This window comes from Hydra vulgaris, chromosome 09 (assembly GCF_038396675.1).
Source record: "Hydra vulgaris chromosome 09, alternate assembly HydraT2T_AEP".
Lineage (NCBI taxonomy): Eukaryota > Metazoa > Cnidaria > Hydrozoa > Anthoathecata > Hydridae > Hydra > Hydra vulgaris.
Window position 1 is genome coordinate 62,207,501 of NC_088928.1, and position 26,656 is coordinate 62,234,156.

The 26,656-nt window shown below is 29.5% G+C and overlaps 1 protein-coding gene across 1 annotated transcript; it reads left to right on the forward strand.

Annotated features, from left to right (window-relative positions):
* Window positions 1-871: 871 nt before the first annotated feature.
* LOC100201886 (uncharacterized) lies at window positions 872-26,656 on the forward strand. The gene is made up of 2 exons (XM_065806282.1): window positions 872-1,070; window positions 25,700-26,656. The coding sequence occupies exons 1-2, from the start codon at window positions 908-910 to the stop codon at window positions 26,560-26,562; spliced, it is 1,026 nt and encodes a 341-aa protein (XP_065662354.1). The 5' UTR covers window positions 872-907; the 3' UTR covers window positions 26,563-26,656.

Genomic DNA, 26,656 nt, shown 5'->3' on the forward strand with positions numbered 1-26,656 from the left:
CCGATTTACTGATTTATTTATAAAAAATCAATATTTTATCTATAAAAAGAAAAAAAATGAGCTAATTCAATTTTTTTGATTTGTGGAGAGAACAAAATAATTCTAACCTCGCGATATATATATATATATATATATATATATATATATATATATATATATATATATATATTTATATATATCGCGAGGATATATATATATATATATATATATATATATATATATATATATATATATATATATATATATATATATATATATATACATATATATATAACCTCGCGATATATATATATACATATATATATGTATATATATATATATTTATATATCGCGAGGTTATATATATATATATATATATATATATATATATATATATATATATATATATATATATATATATATATAACCAAAAATTTTCTGTTTTTCTTTTATTGCATTTTTTACTAAAATATTATTTTTTAAGTAAAAAATGTTTTTAGTTATGTTCTTGTTTGTTGATTTAGCTATGTTCTTTGTTGATTAAGTTTTTTTGTATCGCTTGTGTTATGGTCTCAATAAAACGTTTAATTCGGACCACAGAGAAAACTCGTAGTTTATATATATATTTATATACGTATGTGTGTGTATATATGTATCTATATATGTATATATGTGAGGTTTTATATATATATTCATATATGATAACTAACACGTTTATGCTAGGTATCACAATAACCTCAGTTTAACAAACCTTTAAAAGTTTACGTTCAATAGTTTAATGACACATTTTTGTTTATTGTTTACTGAATACCAATGATTACTCAATTCGGTAAACCGTTAAAAGTTTACGTTTCAATGATTTTGTACAAGAAGTTTTATAAATAAGCTATAAATTTAAAAAACTAATTTACGAACAACTTATCGAACAATGATGATTAAACTAAGTTGTTTTATTTGCTTGTGGTTAAAAATTTTTTGTGAAGAGCTCACTTTGAAAGCAGTTTTTTCTGAATCTGAAGATGCTATCTTAAGTAGAAACATAACTAAAAATGAAGAAATTCTAAGAAAGTATTTTCTTACAGACAATAGAAGTAAGAAGAAATATTTTGTTAAATCTTTTTATCTATTTTTTATTCATTTTAACAAAACTTTATTTAAAAACACAAAGCTTTGTTGGATAAATTTAATAGTAAAAAACCCATACTTAAATGCTTTTGTCAACTAGTTCAAAGCTTTTGCAATCTATTTTAAAACCAGCTAACAGCCATTTGTCCAGATTAAATTCGGGCAACTGCATGAACTGTTGATTCCTTTAAAATAAACGATATATTAAGATACTGCCTAAAAAATATTTTATGCTCTGAAATTTAGCTGAGCAAAAATATCATAAATTTTCCGAAGATTGTTTTCAATTTGTCTATTTACTCACTGTGCAAAGTTTGTGTAACTTTGCGACATAAATTAACAATAGCCTAGCCACTTGATTATCATGTCGCTACTAACTTAAAGATTATGTTGCTATTGGCTGTGCAAAGATCTTTTAACTCAGCCACATATCATCAGCCACATATCATCAGCCATACATCATCAGCTACATATCATCAACCACATATCATCAGCCATATATCATCAGCCACATATCATCAGACACATATCATCAGCCACATATCATCAGTCACATATTCACAATTTTTCTATTGTGCAAAGATGTTACTTGAAATTAGTCACATATCCATAATATCATTACGATATGTACAAAGATTTTATCTTACGAATCAGCTACGCATTTATCATGCCGCAACTAATTAACTAGGGTATGAGTATCAACTATTAAAGCTTTTTACTAAACCAGATTTTTACGCCTTGCTTTTCAAAAATTAGATATTTAATTGCATAAAATTCTACCTACATAAATTTAATACAAATTTATTTGGTACTGAAAATTTAAAATACGCGTTTGACACGCTAAAACGCTAAAGAATTTCTGTTAAAGAAATCCATGAAGTTTTCTTTAACTTTTTTACATCATAAATATATAAACAACTTTATGATATAGCATTACATTACTATTCCGTTACATGACTTAATGAATAAGTCATAGAAAACGAGATTCAAACAATATATATGTTAAAAATAATATTTTGTTTAAAATATAATGTATTTGATACATTATGAAATAAAATATATGATGTATTTATATTGTAAAGCATGATGTAATTTCTAGAATAAAAATTTATATTTCTAGAAATAATAAAAACTCATCAGCAACCATCGCATTATAAAGTAAAGAAAACTAGGACAAAAAATTTGAAAAGTAAATTTTTACATGTCGGGGAGAGTGGTGTACCTAAGAAGTGAGTGTACCTTGGAGGCACGTCAGTTGTACTGCCATCTTGAGTGATGAATTCAAACTGAAATTTTAGTTGCATGTATTGGCCTCTAAAGGCTCATAATAAGTTGTTTTAACACGGCTTAACACATTTGTTGTTCCAATAAAAATTAAAGTATGTTTCTAGTACCAAAAAGTAATTTTTTTAGAGCGCATTCTTTTTTTTCTACAACTGTAGATATAAACTTTGTTTTAAAACTGATTATCAAAAATTGTAAAACATGTTTTCAGTTGCATTTATGCATGCTTGAAACTGCTTAACTCCTAACCTATAAACATATGGTAGCGGTTTTGTAAAATCTGTGGTAGTCAGGGTTAGGGTTAGGGTGTACTTTGGTGGTACCATCAAGGTACAAACTTGCATGATTTTGTAAATACTATAATAAGTAATATTTGTTATGAAAGTATTTTTCTAATGTAATAAATTGTTATAGTTTGTTATGATAATTATTTTGTTTATTAAAAATTTCTTTAGTATAATATGATGTGTGTGTTTCTTTTTGTTAAATTGTAATTATTTTTTTCAAATTGTTATTTTCTCTTTGATAATTTTCTTGAATTATCAAAGAGATTATAAAACTGTGTATGAGTTAAACAAATTAGACATAGTCTTTTAGTTGCCCTATCCCTCTATTACAGGAGGTTCAACACGACAGCTGGAAAAACTCATTTGGCTTTAACTTTGATTACCTGAATGTAAAGTAGACAAATGTTAAATCAAAGTGAAATACTTACTATTACTAAACATTAAAGTAGATATTAGTTATTACTCTTTTCTTAATCAAAATTATTTCTTTTGTAGGTTTTTAATACTTCTAAGTATAAATTAGTTTAAATTTATAATAATATATAATTTCAACTTATGTTGAAATTATATATTACTACAAATTTAAATATAGTTATCAATTAATATATAGTTTATATAAATCTAACTAGGTAGATTAATATTATCTCTGATGTGAAGTCCAATTAACCTATAAGTAAACATTATATCAAACTTCTACCATGTTGAGTACTTAATCTGTTAAAACGATAATACCTCCAAGGTACAAAATACATACCTCCAAGGTACACCACCGGTGGTGTACTTTGGAGGTGTAATGTAAGCTGTAATGTAAGCTGTTTTTTAAATATAAAAAAAGGTATGAAAAAAAGTCGGGATGTTTAATAAAAAATCATAGAGTAACTAATATCATAAAGTTTATGAAAATATATTATTACAGAACGTATTGTATTTTTTTTAATATTTGTAAAAGTTTGAAAATACCTCCGAGGTACACCACTTTCCCCTAAACATTTTAAAATCTACTATATATTAAGTATCACTATATATTAATGATATATAAAAATCTATAATATTAAATAATATAATATATAATCTATAACAAAATCATTAAAATGTATACTTTTAACGATTTGCCAAATTGAGTAATCATTGGGGGAATGCAATCCCCCCCCCCTCCCCACATAAATCCTGGATCCGTTTCTAATAATTATTATTATTGAATAATAATTAATTATAAAAACAAACAGCTTTTATAATTATATATGAATAAAGTATATAAATAAATAATAATATATGTTTAATAATGAAACATAAATAACATAAACGACGTATAATTAATAATTATAAAGAATAAAAGCAGTAAAACATTTTAATAATAAAATTTTTTTTTTTTTTTTTTTTAAACATCTTCGCTTCCAACAAGGCTGCAAGCAGCCACTAATTAAAGTTGGAAGTTACTGTAAGAGAAAAGATGAAGATTGTAGAGCAAGATAACGATTGACGGACGATTTAAAAGATTGCAAATTATATGAATCAGGAAAGCAAGATGAAGGAAGCGAATTCCAAAGAGCTGATGTTCGAGGAAAAAAACTAGACGAATAAGCGTTTTTGGAGCACTTAGGAACAGTCACAGAAAAAGGATGGCACTTAATTGAATGACGAGTAACACGAGAATGAATTTTAGTAGATGGCACAAGAGACGCTAGCTCTTTCGAGCAGTGCCCATTATAGTATTTGTAGAAAAGAGAAAGAGAAGCAACATTACGACGATGTGATAATGGTTGAAGGTTGGCTGCAAGAGCAGGTCCAACTATGTTTACAATGCGTTTTTGCACCTTGTCTAAAAGAGAAAGGGCATCATTAGAAGATCCGCCCCAGATATGGCAACAGTATTCCATACAAGGCCGGATTTGAGATTTATAGAGGTAGAGAATAGAATCCAGAGTAAGAAAGTGGCGAGCTCGATAAAGAGATGCAACCTTAGCAGATGCTAATTTTGCAACCGATTTGATATATGGTTTCCAAGAAAGATTGGAAGTAAGAGTTAATCCTAGAAGATGAAGAGTAGGTGACTCATCGAGTACATCACCGTTCATAAATATAGGAAGATCTAAATTATTGCGATAACGATTGGCTGAAAAAAATTGAGTTTTATCTGAATTAAAGTTCACCAGCCACTGTGAGCCCCATGCTGTAGCAGAAGTGAGATCCTTTTCAAGCTCAAATGCCCCCTCCAGGCAATCAGAGGGTGTTGGTTTCTTATCACGACAAGAATAAATGGTAGTATCATCAGCAAACAATGCCACCTTAGATGTGAGAATATCTGGAAGATCGTTAATGTAAATTAAAAAGAGTATAGGGCCAAGGATAGAACCTTGAGGAACCCCTGAAGTTACAGAATAAGAAGAAGAGTGTTGTCCATCGAGGACAACTTTTATGCTACGATTGGAAAGGAAGGATTCAATGATCTTAAAGATGTTGCCGGATACACCATAAGAAGAAAGCTTATGGAGAAGACCAGCATGCCAAACTTTATCAAACGCTTTTGAAATGTCAAGAGCGATGGCCTTAACCTCTCCACCTTTATCTAATGCACGATAAAACCTGTCAGTTATTACTGTTAGCAAATCAGCTGTTGAACGAGAAGATCGAAATCCATATTGATGGTCAGAATACTATAAGTTATTATGAATACTATAATGGTCAGAATACTATAAGTAAATACTAAAAGTTAAGTTCTTACAATATAAAATAAGTCAGAAAGAACCCTATAAATTTTATGTGACGATATATTTTATGGTTTTAAAACCCTTAAATAGTTCAATTAACATCCCATGGCTTTTTTTTGATTGTTCTCATTTAAAACTTTCTTAACTAATTTTAACGCTACGAGTGACTTTCTCTGGAAAAAAAAACACAAAATGTTTCATACGCAGGGTGAAGCAAAACATTAAAAGAAAAAGTTATTGAAATCAGTGATATGGAAAATAGTTTTCAAAATAAAAATAAAGCATCATATTAAATACCAACACATGTGTTTTAAATGTTTAACACTAACACGTAACAGTGTTTTGAATGCTTAACACCAACATATAAGAGTGTTTTAAATGTTTAATAACAACACATAAGAGTGCTTTGGGGTCATCCATAAATGATGTCAGTGTATTTTCTCAATTTTTCGACTCCCCCTTCCCCCTTTATCAAACTCTGTCAATTTTTGGCCAAACCCCCCTTTATATATGATGTCAGTTTTTGTGTACTCCCCCCCCTAAAAAATGCTTAAAAACCATTGATTTTTTTTCTGACTAAATTATACATTTATATAATAGTATATCTCATCAAATTATATTATTCATATCTCATTAAATAATCAACTAAGCAAATAGTATTATATATCTTTAATATAATCTTCCCATGGGTTGTTGAAGTGATCATCGATTGAAACAATAGGTAGTGAGTGCTCTCCGCACTCTAAAAGGATATCGTATTCTTGAGGTACAATCAAACTCGTTGCGTCAACTTCATTTTCATCTAACCATTCAGCAGTTTCCGAACTCTTCTGCAAGGCAATGACAGTCAAAAATTCTGTCTGACGCTTGGCAGCGATACGAACAGGTTGGACCCTTTTGATTAGAGGGAGTGTTATAGCAGAAGAATGGATAGAAGCGTGCTTTTTCAACATAGCTTGAGAGGCAAAGTAGATATTGCACTTTTTACATATTCTATCAGCTAGGCTATACTGAATTGATGGACAAAACGCATCATGCTGCAAAATTGGAAATCCTTTGGCAGTACGAGGAAGAATACTTTCAATGTTTGATGCGATGAGCATAAAGACGGATGATGGAAATAACTCTTTTGCTCCTTCTGAGACATCTACTGCTTTGAGCCCGTCTCTCGTTTGGTTGACAGGGACAGGTAGCGGAAGAAATCTTGCTCTAATTAGAGTAAAGTAAGAGCTTCTAATAGTCCGACAACAAGAACAATTTTCACATTTCACAATTTGAGTAAAATATTGACTTGTACGAAGATGATCGGCAATCCAACATTGATCTTGTAATAAAAGGCTCCTTGACTCTAGCTCTAATTTGTCTGGATCAATATACTCTGTAATGATTTGATAACCGTCAATTTGTAGATCAGACCAAATATCAGCCAAAGTCTGTCCAGCAAAACCAAAGTTCTGTTTTTTTTAAATTTTCGTCTATTGTCCTGCCTGATTTAAAAAGATATCTTGGTTATTATAGGTTAAAAATTATATTAATATTTTTACAAATTAACTTTTGTCAATGTAATTACCTTGAGAATCAAGATGAGTTCCGTAATGTTCGTGCGGAAGAATTACCCCAGATAATTCTTTACTTAGAGGTGCCATTTGTTGCTCAGCTCTGTTGAATGCACTGCGGCCTGGAGCGTTCGTCATGATGAAAAGAACGTCAAGGTTATTCTTCAAGAAATGGTGAATCCCGATTTTAATTACTCTCTGGTATCACAACGATAAGCATACCATATTAGTTTGAGGATCTCTGGTAATAGAGTCGAGTTCTTTGATATCCAAGAGCCGCTGAAAGTCTAATCTATGAGCGAAGGTGGTCGAGAATGCGTGTTTTCCTAATCGAACAGCAATGTAGGTAGGTCCAGAATAAGTAACAACATCTGTTTTTCCGAGACCATCTTTTTTGATCGTAATTCCAGCGTATACAAATGGTATAAGCTTGTGTTTAGCAGCCACGACCCAGTCGTGGTCCGGGAGAGTTACCCGGTACTCCAAATGCATCAACAACGGCGCCTGTTTTTTGGCTGCGGTGATTATAATTGACACTCTAGCCTTGTCGTCTTGGCTAATGAAACACACTTCATCTGGCCCTAAAATAGAACGAACTTCTTGCTCATATTTTATAGTTGAACTGTAAAAGAGTCCGTCAACATGTTTTAAATGAGATTCATTTTGAGGACTGATCAATCTAACAGGGACTGTTTTGACGTGCCTTTTGCCTTCTAATGTTCCGTAACTTCTCGGAAGTAGACGAGTATAGAGGGTGCTCTTGCTGATTGAAAATCCAATTTTGTTTATCTCGGATGTCAACTCGTCGAGAGTTTTAATGCTCTAAGTAATAAAGAAATATATTTGGATGTAATTAACTTTTTTACAGAAAACGGGATTTGTTTCGTAAATTATATACAAATCAAATCTTGAAATTAGTTGTTAACATTTCAAGGATATTTACAATAGTGCAAGTACTAATTAAGAGTAAAATTCTAACAAATATAATATTAACTAACATAGCTAAGCTATCATTACCCGAAGAACCTCTGACCGACGTCTTTCATCAGCGGACAAACCATGGAGAGCAATATCCATAATTAACTTCAAAAGAAGAGGTTGATCTACTTCTAATGACGGTCGACCAGGTTTCTTTCTGATTTTTAGTCTTTCTTTGACTTCTGGATGCTCCAAGCAGATTTCCTCCATTCTAGCTTTTTTCAATTCTCTAGTTTTCTTCTGTTGAGCTTGATCATACTTTTTTTTTGCCAGTTCTTTACATAGATGAGCTAGCTTCTTCTTTTTCTTTTTAAATCATCCTCTTCAGCTTCAGCAATGAATCCACTTCTCTTTCTAGTCTTCAGTCCAGCAACTTCACAATTTAAAGCTGCAATCTCAGAATTGAGTCGATCTTGAGCCACTTTTCTTGTATTTTTTTGATTTTTCGTGGTCAACAAACTCAAAGTTAATGCACTTTGTTAATCATCAATAACAGATCGCTCATTGGTGGGTTCAACAAACTGTGAGGAACTCTTGTCAAATTCAAGTGGAGTATACGTAGGGGCAAACTGTTTTGGAGTATTGGCCCAAAATGATAATTGCTTGCTCTTGAACTTCATTGCCTTTTCATTAAATAAATTGATTAAATAAATTACTCTTGATTCAAGATCCTAATGCACCAGTTTCTCTTCTTTTAATGAATTCCATATACTATGGACTTCTTTCTGGATATTAGCCTTTTTTTTGTCAGGATGAGCATTTCCATACGAGACCATCAATAAGTTAAGTAATGCGGTTTTATCCATATTTTAATATTGATTTATTAGTATTTTTTACATCACAATCAGAATAATTATTTTGCTCATCGTTAGCGCAAGCTTTTTAAAAGAGTTCCTTCAAGGGAGAAACTAGCGTTTCGAATTTTCAATAGGCTTTATGTGTTGGCATTGCATCACGTTTTACAATCAACTAGAGAGCAGTTAGAGTTTCGTATTTGAAATAACGACAATTAAATTCAAAAAATGACAAATTTATGAGTTTTCTTTTATGAGTTTACTTTGAACCACATTTTATAATCCGCTAGGGAGCGAATAAAGATTGTGAATTTTATATACAAAGAGTTAATATTTCTAACATAATTTGATTCGCAGTCAAATGGTAATATATTAATAAAACTATAGTAATTTTTATTTTACGTTAGTAGTTGTTATTTATTTAATGTCTCTGGGAAACTTATTATATTAATTTATAATATTAGATTATAAATAATTTAATAAAATATAATATCAAATTCCCCGCATTTAATATTAATTTTCCCACAAATAAAACATAATTTCTTTACCATTCAGTAGATGTAAATACCGATAACCTGCTCATCAAAACTAAAAAAATAATTTAAATTGACATCATTTTGGCCTCAACACCCCCCTCCCCATTGTCAATTAGTGTCAAACTTTCCAGCACTCCCTCCCCCCCCCCTCCCCTATATTTACTGACATCCTTTATGGATGACCCCTTTTTGGAATTTTTATGAATTCCACAGGAACCATGGAAACCATGAGGGAAAAGCGTTTCTTTTTTCCATTATGGTTGTAAGTAAAAAAGTTTGCTTTTTTACCAGCGCATTTAAGGGGAAAAAATTTAAAAAAAAAAACCTTTAACCACTATTGTTGTTAAATATTAAAAATAACAAAATAATAAAAATAATTTTAAATTCGACCTTAGTATTACCAAGTCAACATTTTGTGTTTTATTTGGTCTTTTATAAACGTTTGTCAAATCTAAAGGTTAAATTTTAGATTTTAGGAACGTTAAAAATTATTCTAACTATAAACCAATTAATTTCTATTACACCAATACTACCTCTTTTAACTCAAACAAATTATCTAAGCTGTCCACAATTGTTTTTACAAATAAAATTTATAAAAATAGATTTTATTGCAATTACAGAGTCTTGATTTAAGTTAGATTGAATTTAAAACATTGATGGCTGTGATCTTTATTACACAGGTAGAGATAGAATTGGAGGAAGAGTTGCCATTTATGTAAATAAAAAACTTATGAACATAGAATCACTTAACCTACACCTAAACAATGAATATATTGAACTAGTCTGGTGCTTCATAAAATGTAACAAATTTCATTTAATTGTTGGTTGCGTATATTGAACCAAACTCTACAGCTGATTACTCAAAATCGATTCTTGACGCAATCACAACTTCTTGGAAACTCAAGAGCGGCAAAAAAATGCACGGATTTGATTGTGGTAGAAGATAATATTTTCCCAAATATAGTTTGGAAAGTTGACGGTCAATAATTCACTCAAATGAAAACTTAACTGAGCTCAATTTATAAAAGTTTTAAATAATTGTTCTCTATACCAAATTGTAAATTTTCCAACATTTAAACAAAGCGACTCTGTAGATAACACCCTTAACCTTTCAATCTGAATTGCATTGATATTTTTCAATGTGGTCTACAATTTTGTCACTATGAAAAAGGAAGATACTATTAAACCGTCACTTGACAAAATTTTATAAGTTTTAGTGACAATATAATATTCACAAGAAATAAGTTTGCTTTAAAAAAGGATTTACCTTTTTTACTTAAATGTTTGAGTACTTGAACAAGTCAACTGGGTTGAGCTGTTTTGAAATGAATCAGTCTGTGAATGATCTGAGTTTTAACATAATGAATCTTACACTTTATCATATTACTTGTCAATTTCTATTTTTATTAATAAAAAAAAGATCAATCAGTTTCTGATCAAACCCTGTTTGAATGCAAATATTAAAAAGGCAATAAAGATTAAGCATTCTCCATATCGTGCGAATGTGCATCGGGCAAGTCAAGAGTCGCGAAAGACGTTCAACAAAACCTATGTAAATGTTAAAAAACAAATCAAAAGTTTAACTCGAGAATATGAAATGGATTTAGGAAGCAAAACTCGTTTTATTTCATACGTAAATAGAAAACAAAACTTTAGACCACAAGTTAGAGCAATAAAAGGCAATTCTATGAATAAAATAAGGGAGTGGGTGAATCCTTAAAAAGTACCGACTGGCTTCTAAAAAATGAAAAAAAAAAAAAAAAAGGCCTTTAACACTAAAATTTACTCGATTGAATTGCATCAAATATATCCGACAAAGTTCGTAAAAAAACCAACATTACCTTTAAAATTACCTTCTTTGGGGGAGAGGTGATTCCACCCCCTCCCAATTCCACCCCCACCCCCATTACACACACACACACACACACACACACACACACACACACACACACACACACACACACACTCACGTAAAATTGCCTTTGAGAGCAATCAAGAATTAAAAAAACAAATTACAGCTAAAATAGCAGACATTTTAAATATATTATATAAGCAATTTAAGTCAGTCTTTGTTAACGATACTGATAACGAATATAAGTTTAAAACTTTTAAACGTTTTAAACATTTAAACGTTTAAAACGTTTACAACGTTTAAATTGTTTTACAAACCAAACTATATAAGTAGTTTTATATATGTTCAAAGAACGTTAAAAACGTTTAAACGTTTAAAAGTTTTAAACTTTTACACGTTTTAAACTTTTAAACGTTTAAAACGTTTTTTAAACATATCGTCCTCTCAGTATTATCTTGTTCTATCTACAAATGTGATAAATAAAATGTTCTAATATGTAAAGTAAATACAAAAAAAAAGTTATATATAAATAAATACAATGTTCTATGTAATACAATATAATATATTATATCAGGTAAAACATTGTATTTATTTATATATATATATATTTTTTTGTATTTATTTTATATATTAGATAAAACATTTTAATTATTACATTTGTAGATAGAACAAGATAATAATATAATATTGTGGTGCAAAAAGAGTTACTGTCCAGTTTTGGGCAACAAACTAGCTCTTTTTTATCAAAAATGTTACCTGCCTCTGAGAATAGTCTCGTTTTAAATGTTACTTACATTTTAAATATTTCAATTTTAATCCAAATGGAAAAAAAGAAACAAAGATATAATTTTAAATATAAAATTTTATGCAGGCTAAAACTTTCAATACTTTTTAAACTCAATTCTAACCTTTTTAAACGTTAAAAAAGTTTAAAAAAGTTAAAAAAGTTTAAAATGTTAAAAAGATTAACCCCTTTTAAACCTTTTAAAACTCAATTCAAACCTTTTTAAATGTTTACAGCTTTTTAAACTCAATAAAAACAAGGGATGTAAATTGTGGTGCAAAAAGAGTTGCAAATCTTTTTGCACCACGCTATTCCTAAATTTCTAGAAATCTTTACTTAATTGATTACTGAAAATAAAATTACATTGTATTAATTAAGAAATTTGCATTTTTTACTTAGGTTTATGTATAGTTCTTCATTGCCCTGTAGGACAATGATTTTTTGATTTAGTTTACACAGCCTGTGTCACATGTCTTGGTCAAAAATAAAAAATCCGACATTCCGGTCTGAATATTACAATTCTGGCCGGAACCGGAATGGCTTAAAAAAAAGTCACAAATTCGAACCGGAATTCCGGCCGCAACGGAATTCAGGTACATCCCAAGTTTGAATTGAGTTTAAAAAAGCTTTAAACGTCTAAGAAGGTTTGAATTGAGTTTTGAAAGGTTTAAAAGGGCTAATCTTTTTAACATTTAAACATTTTAAACTTTGATACGCTTTAAACGTTTAAAAAGGTTTGAATCGAGTTTAAAAAGTATCAGGGCCGGATTAGGGAGCCAAGTGGGCTTGAGGTTACAGATTTGAAGTCGGCTTATCATTAAAAAATTACAACAAGCGACAAAAAAGTAAATGTTTTTTTTATAGTTATTATAATTCAATACAGTTAACATCGTTTTACAAATATTTACAGTAGAGTAGTTTTTAATTTAGAGTAAATTTTAATGTAATGAAAAATTGTAAAAAATTTATACAATATACACTCATATTTGATGTCATAGGATTATCCTCTGCAGTTTTTAATGCTTATGTCATTCTCTTCTAAAATTACAAGTTTTTTGCCAAGCTCAGTATGCTCATAAGTTTTATATAAAATAACTTGAATGTTTTATAAAACTTATTGAAATAACTTTTGTTTTATAAAACATTCAACCGCTTGCTATATATCGAATTATCAATGTTAATTGGTCGGAATGCAAAACATCCGGTGTTGAGTATACTGAGACAAAATAGTACTTTGCATCTTTTATTTCTTGTATGACCTAATCATTTATAACTAAAATAAATTCATCACAAATTCTTGATGTCAAATATGATATATGGCCTTGTTGAATGTGCTCTGAAAGAAACGGATCGTACTCCGTACGATCATTCCGTACGGAGTACGGAATGATCGTACGGAGTGATCGTACGGAATGATCGTACAATTGTAAGAATGAAATCTACTCCGTAGATTTCATTCTTCCAATTGTAATAACCACTAATTGCTAGCAATCATGATTCTTTAGTCTTTACGAATAGTTTACAATTAGCACAGAATATCTTACCAGCTTTTGGAGAATAACAAAGCCAATCACGCTGAACTTTCTCATTCTTTAATTGCTCTCGAAAACAAAAAGATTTTAAACAACGTTTTTTAAACGTATTACCTGGAAATATACCTTCAGACGTGCTAAAATCGCTTTCCATGAGTCGACAACTAGCAATTTCTCTGAAACAGAAGGAATCGCACAAAACATTAGCAGCTTTCCACATTCCTACATCATCAGGAAACTTTGTATCTACATCTGCAAGTTTATCGCATAGCATCTCCACTTTAACCTCTTCTGCTAGACCTTCTACTAGAACTGGTTCCTCTTGAAGTTCTTGTTCATAATTTACATTTGTTGTTGAGTTATCTAATACCTCCATACCTATTGCTTGGTCATGATCATAAGTTTAACAAGTTTTAGTTGCAATTGCGCTACTTGTACCAAGCTCAACATTTGATTCAGGCTTGGTAATGTTGTAAAGTTGATAGAGTTCAGTAATCTTTTTAATTACTGCCAGAACTTTTTTGTAACTTTTTTCTTTCTTAAATTTAGCTTTCTCCCATCCGCTTTTATATTTTTTCATGATTATTAGTTTTATTTTAATAAAAAGTTATTCATTAAATAAAATAACCGTTATATTATTATAATAATAATAATAAAACGAGCGAACAGTCTACACTAAATTTTTTTAAATTGAATCGGATATAAACAAAATGAAAATGAGAAACAAGACATTTTGTCCAACGAGGTAAAATATATTGTTGCAGTGTCTAGGTTTCCGATAGTTAAACATCCGATAGATAAAGGTAGCCTGGTAACCCTGACGGGTCGCTAAAGCGAAAAGTTTAAAAGCGAAAAGATGTTTAAGGGCAATTTCACCTTTAATTACCGGACATTTTGATTTTTGTAATATTACATTTTTAGATATGAATTTTTTGTTTTAACAGATTGTTTATATATATCTATGAATTATCTCAAAATCATTTATTTGTTTTCCTGTATATTACAAATTCGTTCAATTATTATAAGTTTAGAAGTTATAGTTGATTATATGCTGTGTTACTTAGGGGACGCAAAAAATATTGCATTAAACCTCTTGTTTTCAGTTGAATACTTCAAACCAAATATTTAACCTACATAAACATACGTCTTAAATTAAATTAAGTAGTTATTACTCTGCGTAAAATTATTCAAAAGGTTGTTTTAGCTATTTATTTACATATTTATTTACATTACATATTTATTTAATTACATAGTTATTTACATATTTACTTACATATTTATTTACATATTTATTTGCATATTTATTTACATATTTATTTATATATTTATTTTCATATGTATTTTCATATTTATTTACATATTTATTTATATATTTATTTACATATTTATTTACATACTTATTTATATATTTTAAATCAAACTAGTTATCGTTACAGGGAAATAAACGTTGCAGATACGTTACTTACAATAGATACGCTACTTACAATAGACACGTTACTTACAATAGACACGTTACTTACGGGACATAACTTATCAACAATTAAAACAAACAGATATTTAGATACCTAAATTCAAGAATATATCTATTTAGGCATTATTATGTATAATATGATAATATTACACTTACTGTTTGTTTCGCAGCATATACTTCTTCACTCCGATTTTTGGATTGGTTGTATTATTCTAAAAAAACAAAAATAAATTGTAAAACTTTTGTCAAAAAATTAATCAATTTACATGACAATATTCAAAAACCTGATTGATAAAATGCATAATAACCTGTTGTTGTTTCAGACTCTGAGGAATATCGCTTTAATTGGGTGCAATCATCAAAAAAAAAGAAAAGTAATGAAAACTGGAAATCCCTTATACTTTATTTGATTTTTGAAATATATCTTGTAGACTTAATTTAATACTTCTTTGAAGAATATGTTCAAATAAAATTAAAGAAATTTGAAATTATGCTCTAGTCTCAGAAAAAGCGTGATAAAAAATTTCAGCATTGTTAATAACAGCTTTTCTGGTTAGAACCTGATTAGAAGTAATTCTTTTAACAGTTGCTCCTTTGTTATCTACAGGTCCTTTACCATGACTAGTTAAACTGACTTGAAAGGCCATCTGTCCAAACTCTTAACTCAACTACTTCTTTTGCTTTAAATCAATTTATCAAGAATTACTAATGATGTTTCTTTATCATGAGTTGTGCATTATATAAAAACTGCATGACAGTATTTTATGTTTTGGAACCACGTTACAGAAGTAAAAGTAGTTATCTGCTGTTAATTCCAGTATGCATTTTGAACTTTATCTTGTGAAAAACATTTATAATTTTCAGCGTAATCCATTTGTAACACTGCTATACTATCTACATCTTTTATGCTATTTCTGTCAGATTCTCTTATGCTGCTGTCTTTTAAAAAAAAACTTTTAAAAAAGCTATAAGTTAAAAAGGATGGCATCAGTTAGCACATGTGATCTTATAAGTGTGCCACTGAAGTAACTTGAACCATTTGCTTCATTCTTCCATTATCATCTTTCCATTGTTTCCACTCAACAAAAGCCTCTAATGTTTCTTTATCACACTGCAATGAATTTTTTTTTGAAACCAGATTTTTCGTGCTGACACTCACTAAACCAACATGCTTGTTTGTCTAGATATTAAAGACAAGACTCTGGGAAATTGCTTGAATACACAGGTATATTTGAACTGCAGCCGGAGAGTTTTTTTAGTGCAAGAATTATATTTTGATGATATATGCAAGTGCATTCATTAGCTGGCGTTTGTCAACTAAGGAGGATATGTAAAAGTCTTAAACTTGCAAGTTTACTTACGCCAATTTTTACATTTTCATTTTCTGTCATAAACAAAGCATAAAAGTGTCTCTTTTATGCTCAAGTACATGTGCCGTTTTTGAATATAATCTTTTTTTCCATTATTTTTTGTTGCAATTTTGTCTTTTTGTCCAGGAGGCATGCGGCTGATATCATCATTTTCATAAATATTAACAACTTTATTCTTGATTGCTTCATTTAAGGAAGTAACTTCTTTAAAATCATTAGAACATTCTACAATATTGCAATGTAGTTTAGAGACTAAATTTAAAACAACTACTTTTTGCTTTGATGGGCTATTGGCTAACATTAGTTTTACTTTATTTAAAGAGAAGAAAGTGTACTATATGGCTTCTTGAAAAGAAGCCCTTGAAAAGATGAAAAGACGCTTCTTGAAAAGAAGCTTCTTGAAAAGATGGCCCTTGAAAGAGAAGAAGGTGTACTATATGGCTTCTTGTAGCAAATAATTTCGTTAGTTTTTTTTTAGTTGCTTTTCTCGATTTAGCTTTTCTTTAATCTTTCTTTCTATATCAGCTTTTTGCTTTTTATGTTTTGGTAACTTTGAGTATTCGTCTCTTTTTTTATTGGATGTTTTTTAACATACTCTTTCCTTTTTTTCCTTTCCTAAAACAGGATTAAGCCTTCTCCATTTACTTTATCTTTCAGCATAAGTTAGAGAGTTTATTTATGAACTGAAATAAAAATGACTGGTTATAAGTTATAATTATTGAAAAACATTCCCTGGTAACAAGTTATAATTAACAAAAATATTGAAAATGGTAAATTTAAATTTTTTTTTTTTTAAAAACTATAGAAAAGAAGTTCTATAACATTTATATAAAGCTTTGAAACATATGGTCTATAGAAATTCTGGTATAATTTTGTATAGAAATTCATGATTTCTATAGAAAAGCAAAAAATTCTTTAGAAAAATAAGTTTAACAATTTCATAGAAAATGCTTTATTAATAATTTAATAATTTCAACATGTGTTTTAATACCATATGTTTCAAAAGTTTAAAAAAACACTATAGAATTTTTTGTTATTTGTTTTGTTATTAAATTTAACTTAACCCTACTTTAAAAAACAACGCCAGTATCGATTTACAGTGAATCGTTACTTACAGGACATTGAATCTTTACTACGGAGCATACAAACAATGCATGTATGCTTAAAAAATTGCTTCAATCAACAAAAAGTTATTTAGATATATAAATTATTTAGTATGCTTATAATTGCTATAATCCATTTAATAATTGGAAATTGTTTTTAGGTGTAAATATAAAAAAATCCTTGTTACTTACGGGACAGGAACTTTGTTGGGAAACAGATAATAAATATTGTTAATTATAGAAAACTTATTTGAGCCAATTGCAATTTTTAAGTTCATACATGATACAATAAATTCATGGTAGTTAAGACGCAAAAAAACGAATTCCTCTTATAGTTTTATGTATATATATATATATATATATATATATATATATATATATATATATATATATATATATATATATATATATATATATATATATAACCTGAGTTGTTAACAAGGCTAAAAGTAGCAAGGCCAACACCACATGTTACAAGACCAAGACCAAGGCCAAGAATATGATTTCAAGGCCGTCGAAACAAATTAAGTAAGCGAATATTGGTCGTATTTCTGATGGCATTTGAAGGAAAGATGCTTCTTGTAAACTGTGGCAGTATTCATTGTCGTCTTTCAGGTATCCAGCTGCCCGTGTTGCATCTTTAAACGTTAGATAGGTTATTTCATTGACTGTTCGTAAATCCTTGATTGATGTAGTTCTGCAAGTGTATTACTATACACTTGCAGAGCTGAGATTGATGTAGAGATTGATGTAGCTCTGCAAGTGTATTACTATACACTTGCAGAGCTACATCAATCAAGGATTTACGAACAGTAAATCATGACCCGAAGTAGTAGTAGTAGGTTATGACCCGTTGGTAGTAGTGCTCTATATCTCTTGAACTGATCGTATACATACGTCCAATTTCTTTTCTGTCTTGTTTTCGCTGTATCCATTCCGTCGATGTTCTTTTGAAAACAAAATGGTCTGGTATTTTGTAGTACAGAAACTCTCGTAAATCAATGGTGGTGCTTTGTTGGGCTGCTCCTTCTTTAAAACAGTCTTCCGAGCGCTAGTTTAATTGAAACCATACCGTGAAAGTTGTTTTTTTTACGTTAGCTCTTTCAATTGCTCTGGCTTCCTTACCTGGTAGGAAGTAAACAGTTTGAAATTCTAGTAGATATACGGCTAGGCAACAAATAGTATGTGATCGCATTTCCATACCAAAGCCAAATATTTGCTACGCAAGTTCTGGCGGACATACGTGCATCCAAATGGGCTAAAATTTTATCATATACAGGTTGTCGCTGACGCTGTTGCTTTTGTTGAATATTTATCTCTGCTTTGTCAGGTCTCTTGTAAATGTACTTGTATAGGTACTTAATCGATGTGATAGTAGCAAATTTCGATGTTGATGTGACAGTTGTACTTTGCTAGTAAGTATTTGTTGTATAACATCACCCATTAATTATTGGCTCGTCCATATTTTGTGTCAATATAGCAACCTGTATCCCTTCTTCGATCATGCATGGTGCATTAGCATTTGTTGTACCGTGCATTATCATAGTCGCTATGATTTCGTGCGGACGGTTTTCTGACTCTGGATCTGGGATTTCAGCACTGATAATACAATCGGCGTCTTTAGGCGTTCTTATTTTTTCGTTGGCATCCATATTGAATAATAAATGGCAGTGAGGTAAGCCGCGTTTTTGAAATTAAATAACACCCATGTATGCGATGACACGGCCTAGATATTCGTCTTTTAATATTTCATCCAGTATTGTTTTAATTTGATATGAAATATTTTCCTGCTTGATGTGGCAAAAGATTTTCAGTAATTTCCGTCCATTTTGGATCGCATGTAGTTGTAATAAATAACACGTCTTGATAAGATTTTATCATCGCTCTTGGACTCCCTGGTTAAAGGTAATATAATCCTCTTTCCGACTAGGATGTTGGTAGCGTCATCCGTTGCTAAATGACCTGCTAGCATGCGATAATGTTCGGCTTGCAATTCGGTTTGATGAAGTCGATCGTAATTTAGGCGATTTTGTTCTAATCTAATTGTATGCATCCACAATGTACTGCTGAAAGAGTTTGCCAGCGCGTAAAAGTGGTTTGTATTCATTTGGCCTAATTGCTAGCCAATAACTATAATACTCCATTTGTGTCATGCGAGCGTGTTTTGATGCGATGGCGCTTTGGTCAAAATTGGATGCCACAAACTTTCTTCTTTTGGAAAGAGCGGATAGGTGGATAGGTTGAGTAGATTGCAACGAGAATCGATATTGTCAATAAATTGTTTTTGACCACTTTTTTAGTAAATTGTAAAACTCCGGGTAGGAAATAATTCATCGTTTTCCAACACAAATACCTCTGCTACTTCGTCCGTGATCCACGTGTTGTCGATCCAAAGCGGGACCGATATCAAAAACTAACTGAACCTGCAGCGCTGCACGTCCCTCCTCATGCGCTCGTTTTTCTTCATTTTTTGCGATATCTTTCATCATACGAAAAGTTTTGGCGTATAGGGAAACCGGATCAAATAGAGCATCAACTGCTTGTCACAGTTGGTATTCGCGACATACCCCATTCGTTCATCCGCTATCACCGTCGAATCGAGAACATAGAACTGTGCATATTGACGAGTGTCGGTACCAATCGGCTGTAAAGAGCCAATTTGATGGTAAATCTGTCGTGAGTTCGTTTGCCTTGTTCTGGCGTTACTGATTGTTGCCGTTGTCAATGTCGTTCGCGGGTCGTTGTCCACGCTGTTCGGGTGTTTCTTTTTCTCGTTGAACAGAATCCTTTTCTTAATCGCGTTCAATGGTAAATTGCCTTTGCTTCCCGAAATTGACGAATTAAAATAATACATAGACATTATGCATTAGCTTAGCAAACATAAAAAAATCTCTTGAGAGAATACTAAAACGATTAACATTATTATCTGAAGACGCTTATATATATTGTTTGGTTTTTCTTGAAAGTTTTAAAGGCCAAAAGTTCAAAAGTTCGTAAAGTTCTATAAACTTTCAAAAAGTTCAAGAAACTTCGTGAAGTTCTAGAAACTTTCAAAAAGTTTTAGAAACTTCAAGAAGTTCTAGAAACTTTGGAAAAGTGCTAGAAACTTTGAGAAGTTCTAGAAACTTTGGAAAGGTTTTAGAAACTTCGAATTGTGTTGAGTTATTTACTCATAACCTTGCTGTAGCTAGCTTCTTGTTTCCACTCTTCTTCTGTTTTAAATGTTTTTTACGAGAACTCTTTATTTGAAGTAGCTTTTGAAGATTCTCCAAGCTCGTCATTATCTTGAATAAAATGTAAGCACAACAAAATTAAACTTTTTATTACGAAATATTTTTTGTAAAATAAGAAATCTTGTTTTAAAAAATCAATATTCCATCTTTCAATTTATTTCTAAAAACAAGGAATTTATTTTCGTTTTAAGAAACATATTTCCTACCTAGCAACTTATTGTTAAAACAAGAATTATATTTCTTATTTTAAGAAAAAAATAATAATAATAAAAAAACTATGGTAAAAAGATTTACGATTTTGCTGTGAGCTCTAACAGGTTGGTAGCAACTTTTAAAAATTTTAAAAGCTTTGAAATACATTGTATCCAAAAATGTCTAATGGAGTCTCATCTGTAGGGTAAAGCAGGGCTAGTTGAGCATAGGGGCAAGTTGGGCAATTAAAATATCTCAAAAACTACGTATCAAATGACAAAACATCTAATGGATGAAAGTTAGGGAATTAGAATGTTTTCGCGTCACGGTAAGGAAGGAGGCGTGAACTTCCTGGTTAATTACCCTTCCGCGGAGCTCTGTGACAAGACCGTCAGGTCTTCTTGGGGCACCTAAATAACAAAGAGAGAAAAAAAAAAAAAGAATGCTAACACAATGCGCAACAAAATATTGTTAGAAAGCAATTAATTAAGAAACACGGGCACTTTTTCTATTTTCGATAAAGAAAGTAAAAAAAAAAGTTTTGCTGTTTTTTGCTTAGATGTTTATAAATTTTTTTATTTAACATCACTTAAGGTGGTGTATAATGAAAAGACAACTTTTTTTTCAAAAAATGAATTTTTTGCAAAAGAGATATTCTTATGTAAAATTTAATTCTCTTTCCCGTGTTATGATTTTTTGTTTACAGTTTATGTATACTTTTTACAGTATTGACAATTTTGTACAGGAAGGTTAATTTTTTTGCCCAGCAACGGCCTTAGCAACTAATTTCTTTTTTTTTTTATTGATCTCAAAGACCTCGAAAACTCTATGTAATTTATCTCTTTTGCTTTTTTAATGCTGCCTTATACGTCCAAATTCTTGTGTTTAAGCGTTGTAGGTACATTAATAATAAGTTATAAAACATCAAAAACAATATCTAACTAATTTTTCTTTTCAAATTGTTATATATTAAATTATTAAAAGTTGTGCAGTTGAAAAAGTACACAGAATTCAGGCTTTCTTAGTAAATATTTTCAACAGTCTACTTGTTATAATGCATTCTAAGTCAAAATTATTTAACATTTTATTTAAATTATAGTGAAATAATAAAAAGTCATCAAGAAAGGGTGTTAATGGTCGTGGTTGAAGAAAATCTGTAAATGTTTTGGATAATAAATGTTGTGACAATGTAAATAAAAAGAACGTAAATACTGAAAATATCACTGTAAGAGAAAGTAGAATAATAAACACAAACAAAAGGATATATCAGTGTGTACTATATTATTAAAGGGTTTTCAAGAACTTTTAAATGAAGAGCTTCTGAACAACTGCATCCACGGGAAAACACAAAATGCCATTAAGTCTCTTGATAATATAATCTGGATGAAATATCCCAAACAAGTATTTGTAGAAAAGTCAGTTCTACAGTTATGTGTTAACAATGCTATCCTTCAATTCAATGAAGGTCTTGAAATTTTCAGGGTTTATCCATCAAGTGAACTGCTAGTACCTAAGTAGTGGCTGTTCACTTGTTGTACTGAAATAATTATTATACTTGTAAGTATATTTTTTAAATTAAAATCAGAGCCTTAATAGCAGTTAAAAAAAAAAGGTTGTTTTGAAGCATAGCTTTTAGTAGAGGCAAAATTTTTTGTTAGAAAAAACTCACAAAGTAGATACAGGTAGCATGCTTAAGTATACATATTTATATACAGGTAGCATACATGCATATATATTTAAAACCTAAATAATATGTCACGTAGTCTAGTAGGGGTAAGTTAAGCAGCTTTGAAAAAATAAAACTGAACTTTCAAACACAAAGAAACAACTTTAATAAAAAATAATTTAAGGTACATTATCTATTTATATTTTTAATATTTTATATTTTATTTTTTTATTATTTCTTTGTAATTTATTTACATTTTATTATTATTTACTTTTTTTTTTTAAATATTTTATGACGCTTTCCTATTTAATTTTTTCTCCTCTCATATTTACGTCATTAAAGTGTATAAAATAAAAAGTTTATAAATTAAACACACGCTTACTGTTAGTGAAAGTTTTATTGATGCTTCACCCAAGTTTCGTGCCATGCATATTCATTCAATTGTTGATTGCTCAATTTACCCTACATTATTGCTTAACTTACCCCGCTGGAGCAGGTTGAGCAGCTCTGCAAACTTTAGGTATAATCTTTTTAAAAAAATCAAAAAGTATACTTTTTTTCTAAATAAATTTTCAGTAGGTTAAATTATCTTTTAAGTGGGGAAAAAGTTATGTAAATCCGACGCACCGTTCATGAGATCTGTTAGATTTAGTAAAAATTGCCCAACTAGCCCCGCTCTACCCATTTTTTTAAACTATGACCTAGAATATCAAAAACTTACCTGTAGTCTGGTAAAATAAACAACTCAAAACCTAGTGGCTGGTTTATATCAACAAAAACTGCTTTCAGAAGTATTTCAGCTTTGGTTCCGTTTTTACATCTTTTTGGAACTCCCTATAAGTTTAATAAAGAACTTTTACCATTTCTATGTAGTGATTTCTGTCAGAAGATGCTTGCACCAACACCACGGTTAACGGATCCAAACACTTCGTGTGGTTTTACTAAGATTTAAATTTCACTTCTGCAACAGGCTTTTGGGAAAATGCGCCTTGAATTTTATGTAGCAAAATATCTTTGCTAGAAAAAATATTGCTTGAGAATCTAAATGTCTATAATTTTAAAGATTAATTAGAAACCTATATATTTTGTTATTGGTTAAAGGGTATTTTAAAGTGATTTAGTTTTATCTTTTACTTTTTCTTAACCTTTTATGATATGTTGAGTTTTTTTCAAAGTTTGAGCGACAATAGAACTTGCTTTTTCAAGCAGATGCCCTTAACATTCTGGTGACTGCAACAACAATGTCTCACTGTTTGCATCAACACCATCCCAACTCTAATTCAGAGATTTATAGTTTTTTCTCCGTCTTAACAGTTTTATTTACGGCTACATGAAGCTCTCCGACACAATTTCATAACGAATTTGTGCATTTTTAAAATACCACCAGATAACAAATATAATAATAATAAAAATGCGCACAATCGGTATAGATAAAAAACCTTCCATTTTTTGTAATGACGTAACTACATAGCTAAAAATTTGTAAATTTCTATTCGCGCAGATTGTTTGAAAATGCCCTTAAGAACTCAAAAAATGTAAAAAAAGTTAAACATTAAAAATTGGTCATCCAAAATAAAAAATAAAAAAATTTCATTATGAAAATAATACCTTGAAAGCATTATATGACACTCCGTGTCATTAAATGATTTATGAATTCATTTAACGACACCTGAATTAATATTTGTTCATGAGGGTCAAAATGGGATGGACTAGTGTGTGTGTTCTTATTGAACTTTTTAATAAAAATTTTCCATGTAAACCTTTTATTATATTTTATTATATTTAAATTCTTGATAATGAATTCGATAAGAACTCATTTTAAAATCAAATATTTAAAAATATATTAAAAAAAAAAGATTTTAATTAAAATAGAAAAAAGATTTTCATTAATGTTTTCATAATTCATTATGTATACGAAACTTTTTTTATTTTAGATCAGTATTAAAGACATCTTATAAATCGACAAAAGTTATGTATTTTTAACGTTGTATAAACGTATTTATAAACGTTTATAAACAAAAAATAAAATATGCACACAACATTAAAAATAAATAACTTTTGTCAAATAATAAAATGATCTAAAAAAAATATTCAAGGACGTTGTTTTTTTCAATTGTTTTTACAATATTTAGTGAGTAAACATAAGAATTCAATGTTTAAGTTTTTATTAAATTTTTTCGCTTAAGACATAGAAATTCATTTTCCAAATTTTCACATTCGCTTTAAATATGAAAACAATAATTTATTCAAAAAAAAAGTTTCGATTTTATTTATTTTATTCGCATTTATTCTATAAACAACCATTTCAACAAAATTATTTTAATGGAGTAGTTAAAACTTTTTCAATAAATAATATTAAATGAAACTTTGATGTTAAATGTTTAACATTTGTTTCTAATTAATATTTAAATTGCTCGTTAACTTAACTACAAACGTAATATTATTTTTCATTTTAACCGCCGGCGGGAGGCAAATATTTCTGTCTCCAATTTGGCTACCGCTTCCGGGAGGCGGCTTCTAAATCATGTTGCCTTCAAAGTTTCATTTAGAGGCAGCCACCAATAGCTTGCGCCTACCTTTTAGTGTCGGCTTCCAAAACATTTTGCCTCCAAAAAATACTCTGCTGCGGTTGCCAATAAAAAAACAGCGGAAGCCACTGGAGGCAGGAGAAAGTATATTATGACCCTAAAAATTTATTGGGAGGCAGCCGCCAACTGCTGCGGAGAAAAAGTGGAGGTGAGAAACTTTACGCCGTTTATCAAGACTGGTTACACAATGTTTATTATTTTTAATGTTGTTATTCTTATTTATTGTTATTTATTAATATTTTTTATTATATATATATATTAATATTTTTTATTATATATATATTGATATTTTTTATTATATATATATATATATATATATATATATATATATATATATATATATATATATGTATATATATATATATATATATATATATATATATATATATATATATATATATATATATATATATATAAATATATTATTATATTAATTATATTATAACTATATAATTATATTATATATATGTTATTATATATATATATATATATATATATATATATATATATATATATATATATATATATATATATATATATATATATATATTATTTATTATTATTGTTGTTATTTGTTATTATGTTGTTATTCTTAAATAAAGTAAAAATCAGTTTTTATTTAAAAAATCTTTTTTTTAACTTTTTTACATTATTTTTTTAGCGAAATCTGTTTGGGCAATTGCACAGGCAACCGCAAAACAGGTGTTCAAAGTTGATTACTTAATTGACGATTTGGCTGTTATGGAGCAAGATATCCGTAAAATTGGTAGATTGTATTTAAAATGTAAAGAACACAAAAACGAGCAGGCTCTATTTGATTGTTTTTCTGCAGTTGCAGATACAATGAATGATGCAACACGCGACTTTAGATGGAGCATTGACCCTACAATATCTAAAGTAAGTCGAATAAAATATGGAACAATGTTTCTTACGTTAGCAGTATTTGATGCACACATTTCACTTGTTGCAATTAAATCTCCTTTTGAGAAAAAATATGAATTAAAAAAACAGTTAAGTTTTCTTTTTGAAAGATTTTATTCAATAATGTATGATTTTGAAAAAGCCTTAGACGTATGGAGATTGAACCAAATTAGCCCCGTTAAGATTTGCGAAGTTCATATAATTATGTGGAAAGAATTTGAAGGTACGTGTGAAACAAGATGGCGTAGAGCTATTGATGAAGTTGAAAACAAAACTGTAGATGGAATAAATTCAGCTTACGACGTTGAAAGCTTGATAGATGAAAAAGTTGAGAAAATTGGCAGCAACCTCTTACAAAAGAAAAAATACCAAGCTTCTGTTTATGATTTTGTTAATGACCATCAAGTGTTTCAAGAAGATATTATACTTGATACCGGAAGTAGAGGTATTGGAATTCACAATCTTTTTCAAAAAGCAAAAGATATCCGATGGAAATATATCGATAGCATTAAAAACCACATGTCAAGGTTCAATGAAGATATTGTTCGCGCAGTTCGTAGTATGCTCAATTCAATCATTTTTATCTTAAAAGAAAAAACATAAAAAAAAAAAAAAAGTACATTAATAATTTTTGAAGTGTGTAAATTATATGAGAATATATAAGATTATACATATAAATTATATGAGAATATATAAG

Bases quoted from the DNA above. Each gene is read 5' to 3' on its own strand.
- LOC100201886 (XM_065806282.1), top strand. From the start codon at position 908: ATGATGATTAAACTAAGTTGTTTTATTTGCTTGTGGTTAAAAATTTTT. The intron at 1,071-25,699 runs GTAAGAAGAAAT...TTATTTTTTTAG, and splicing joins TTTTCTTACAGACAATAGAA to CGAAATCTGTTTGGGCAATT.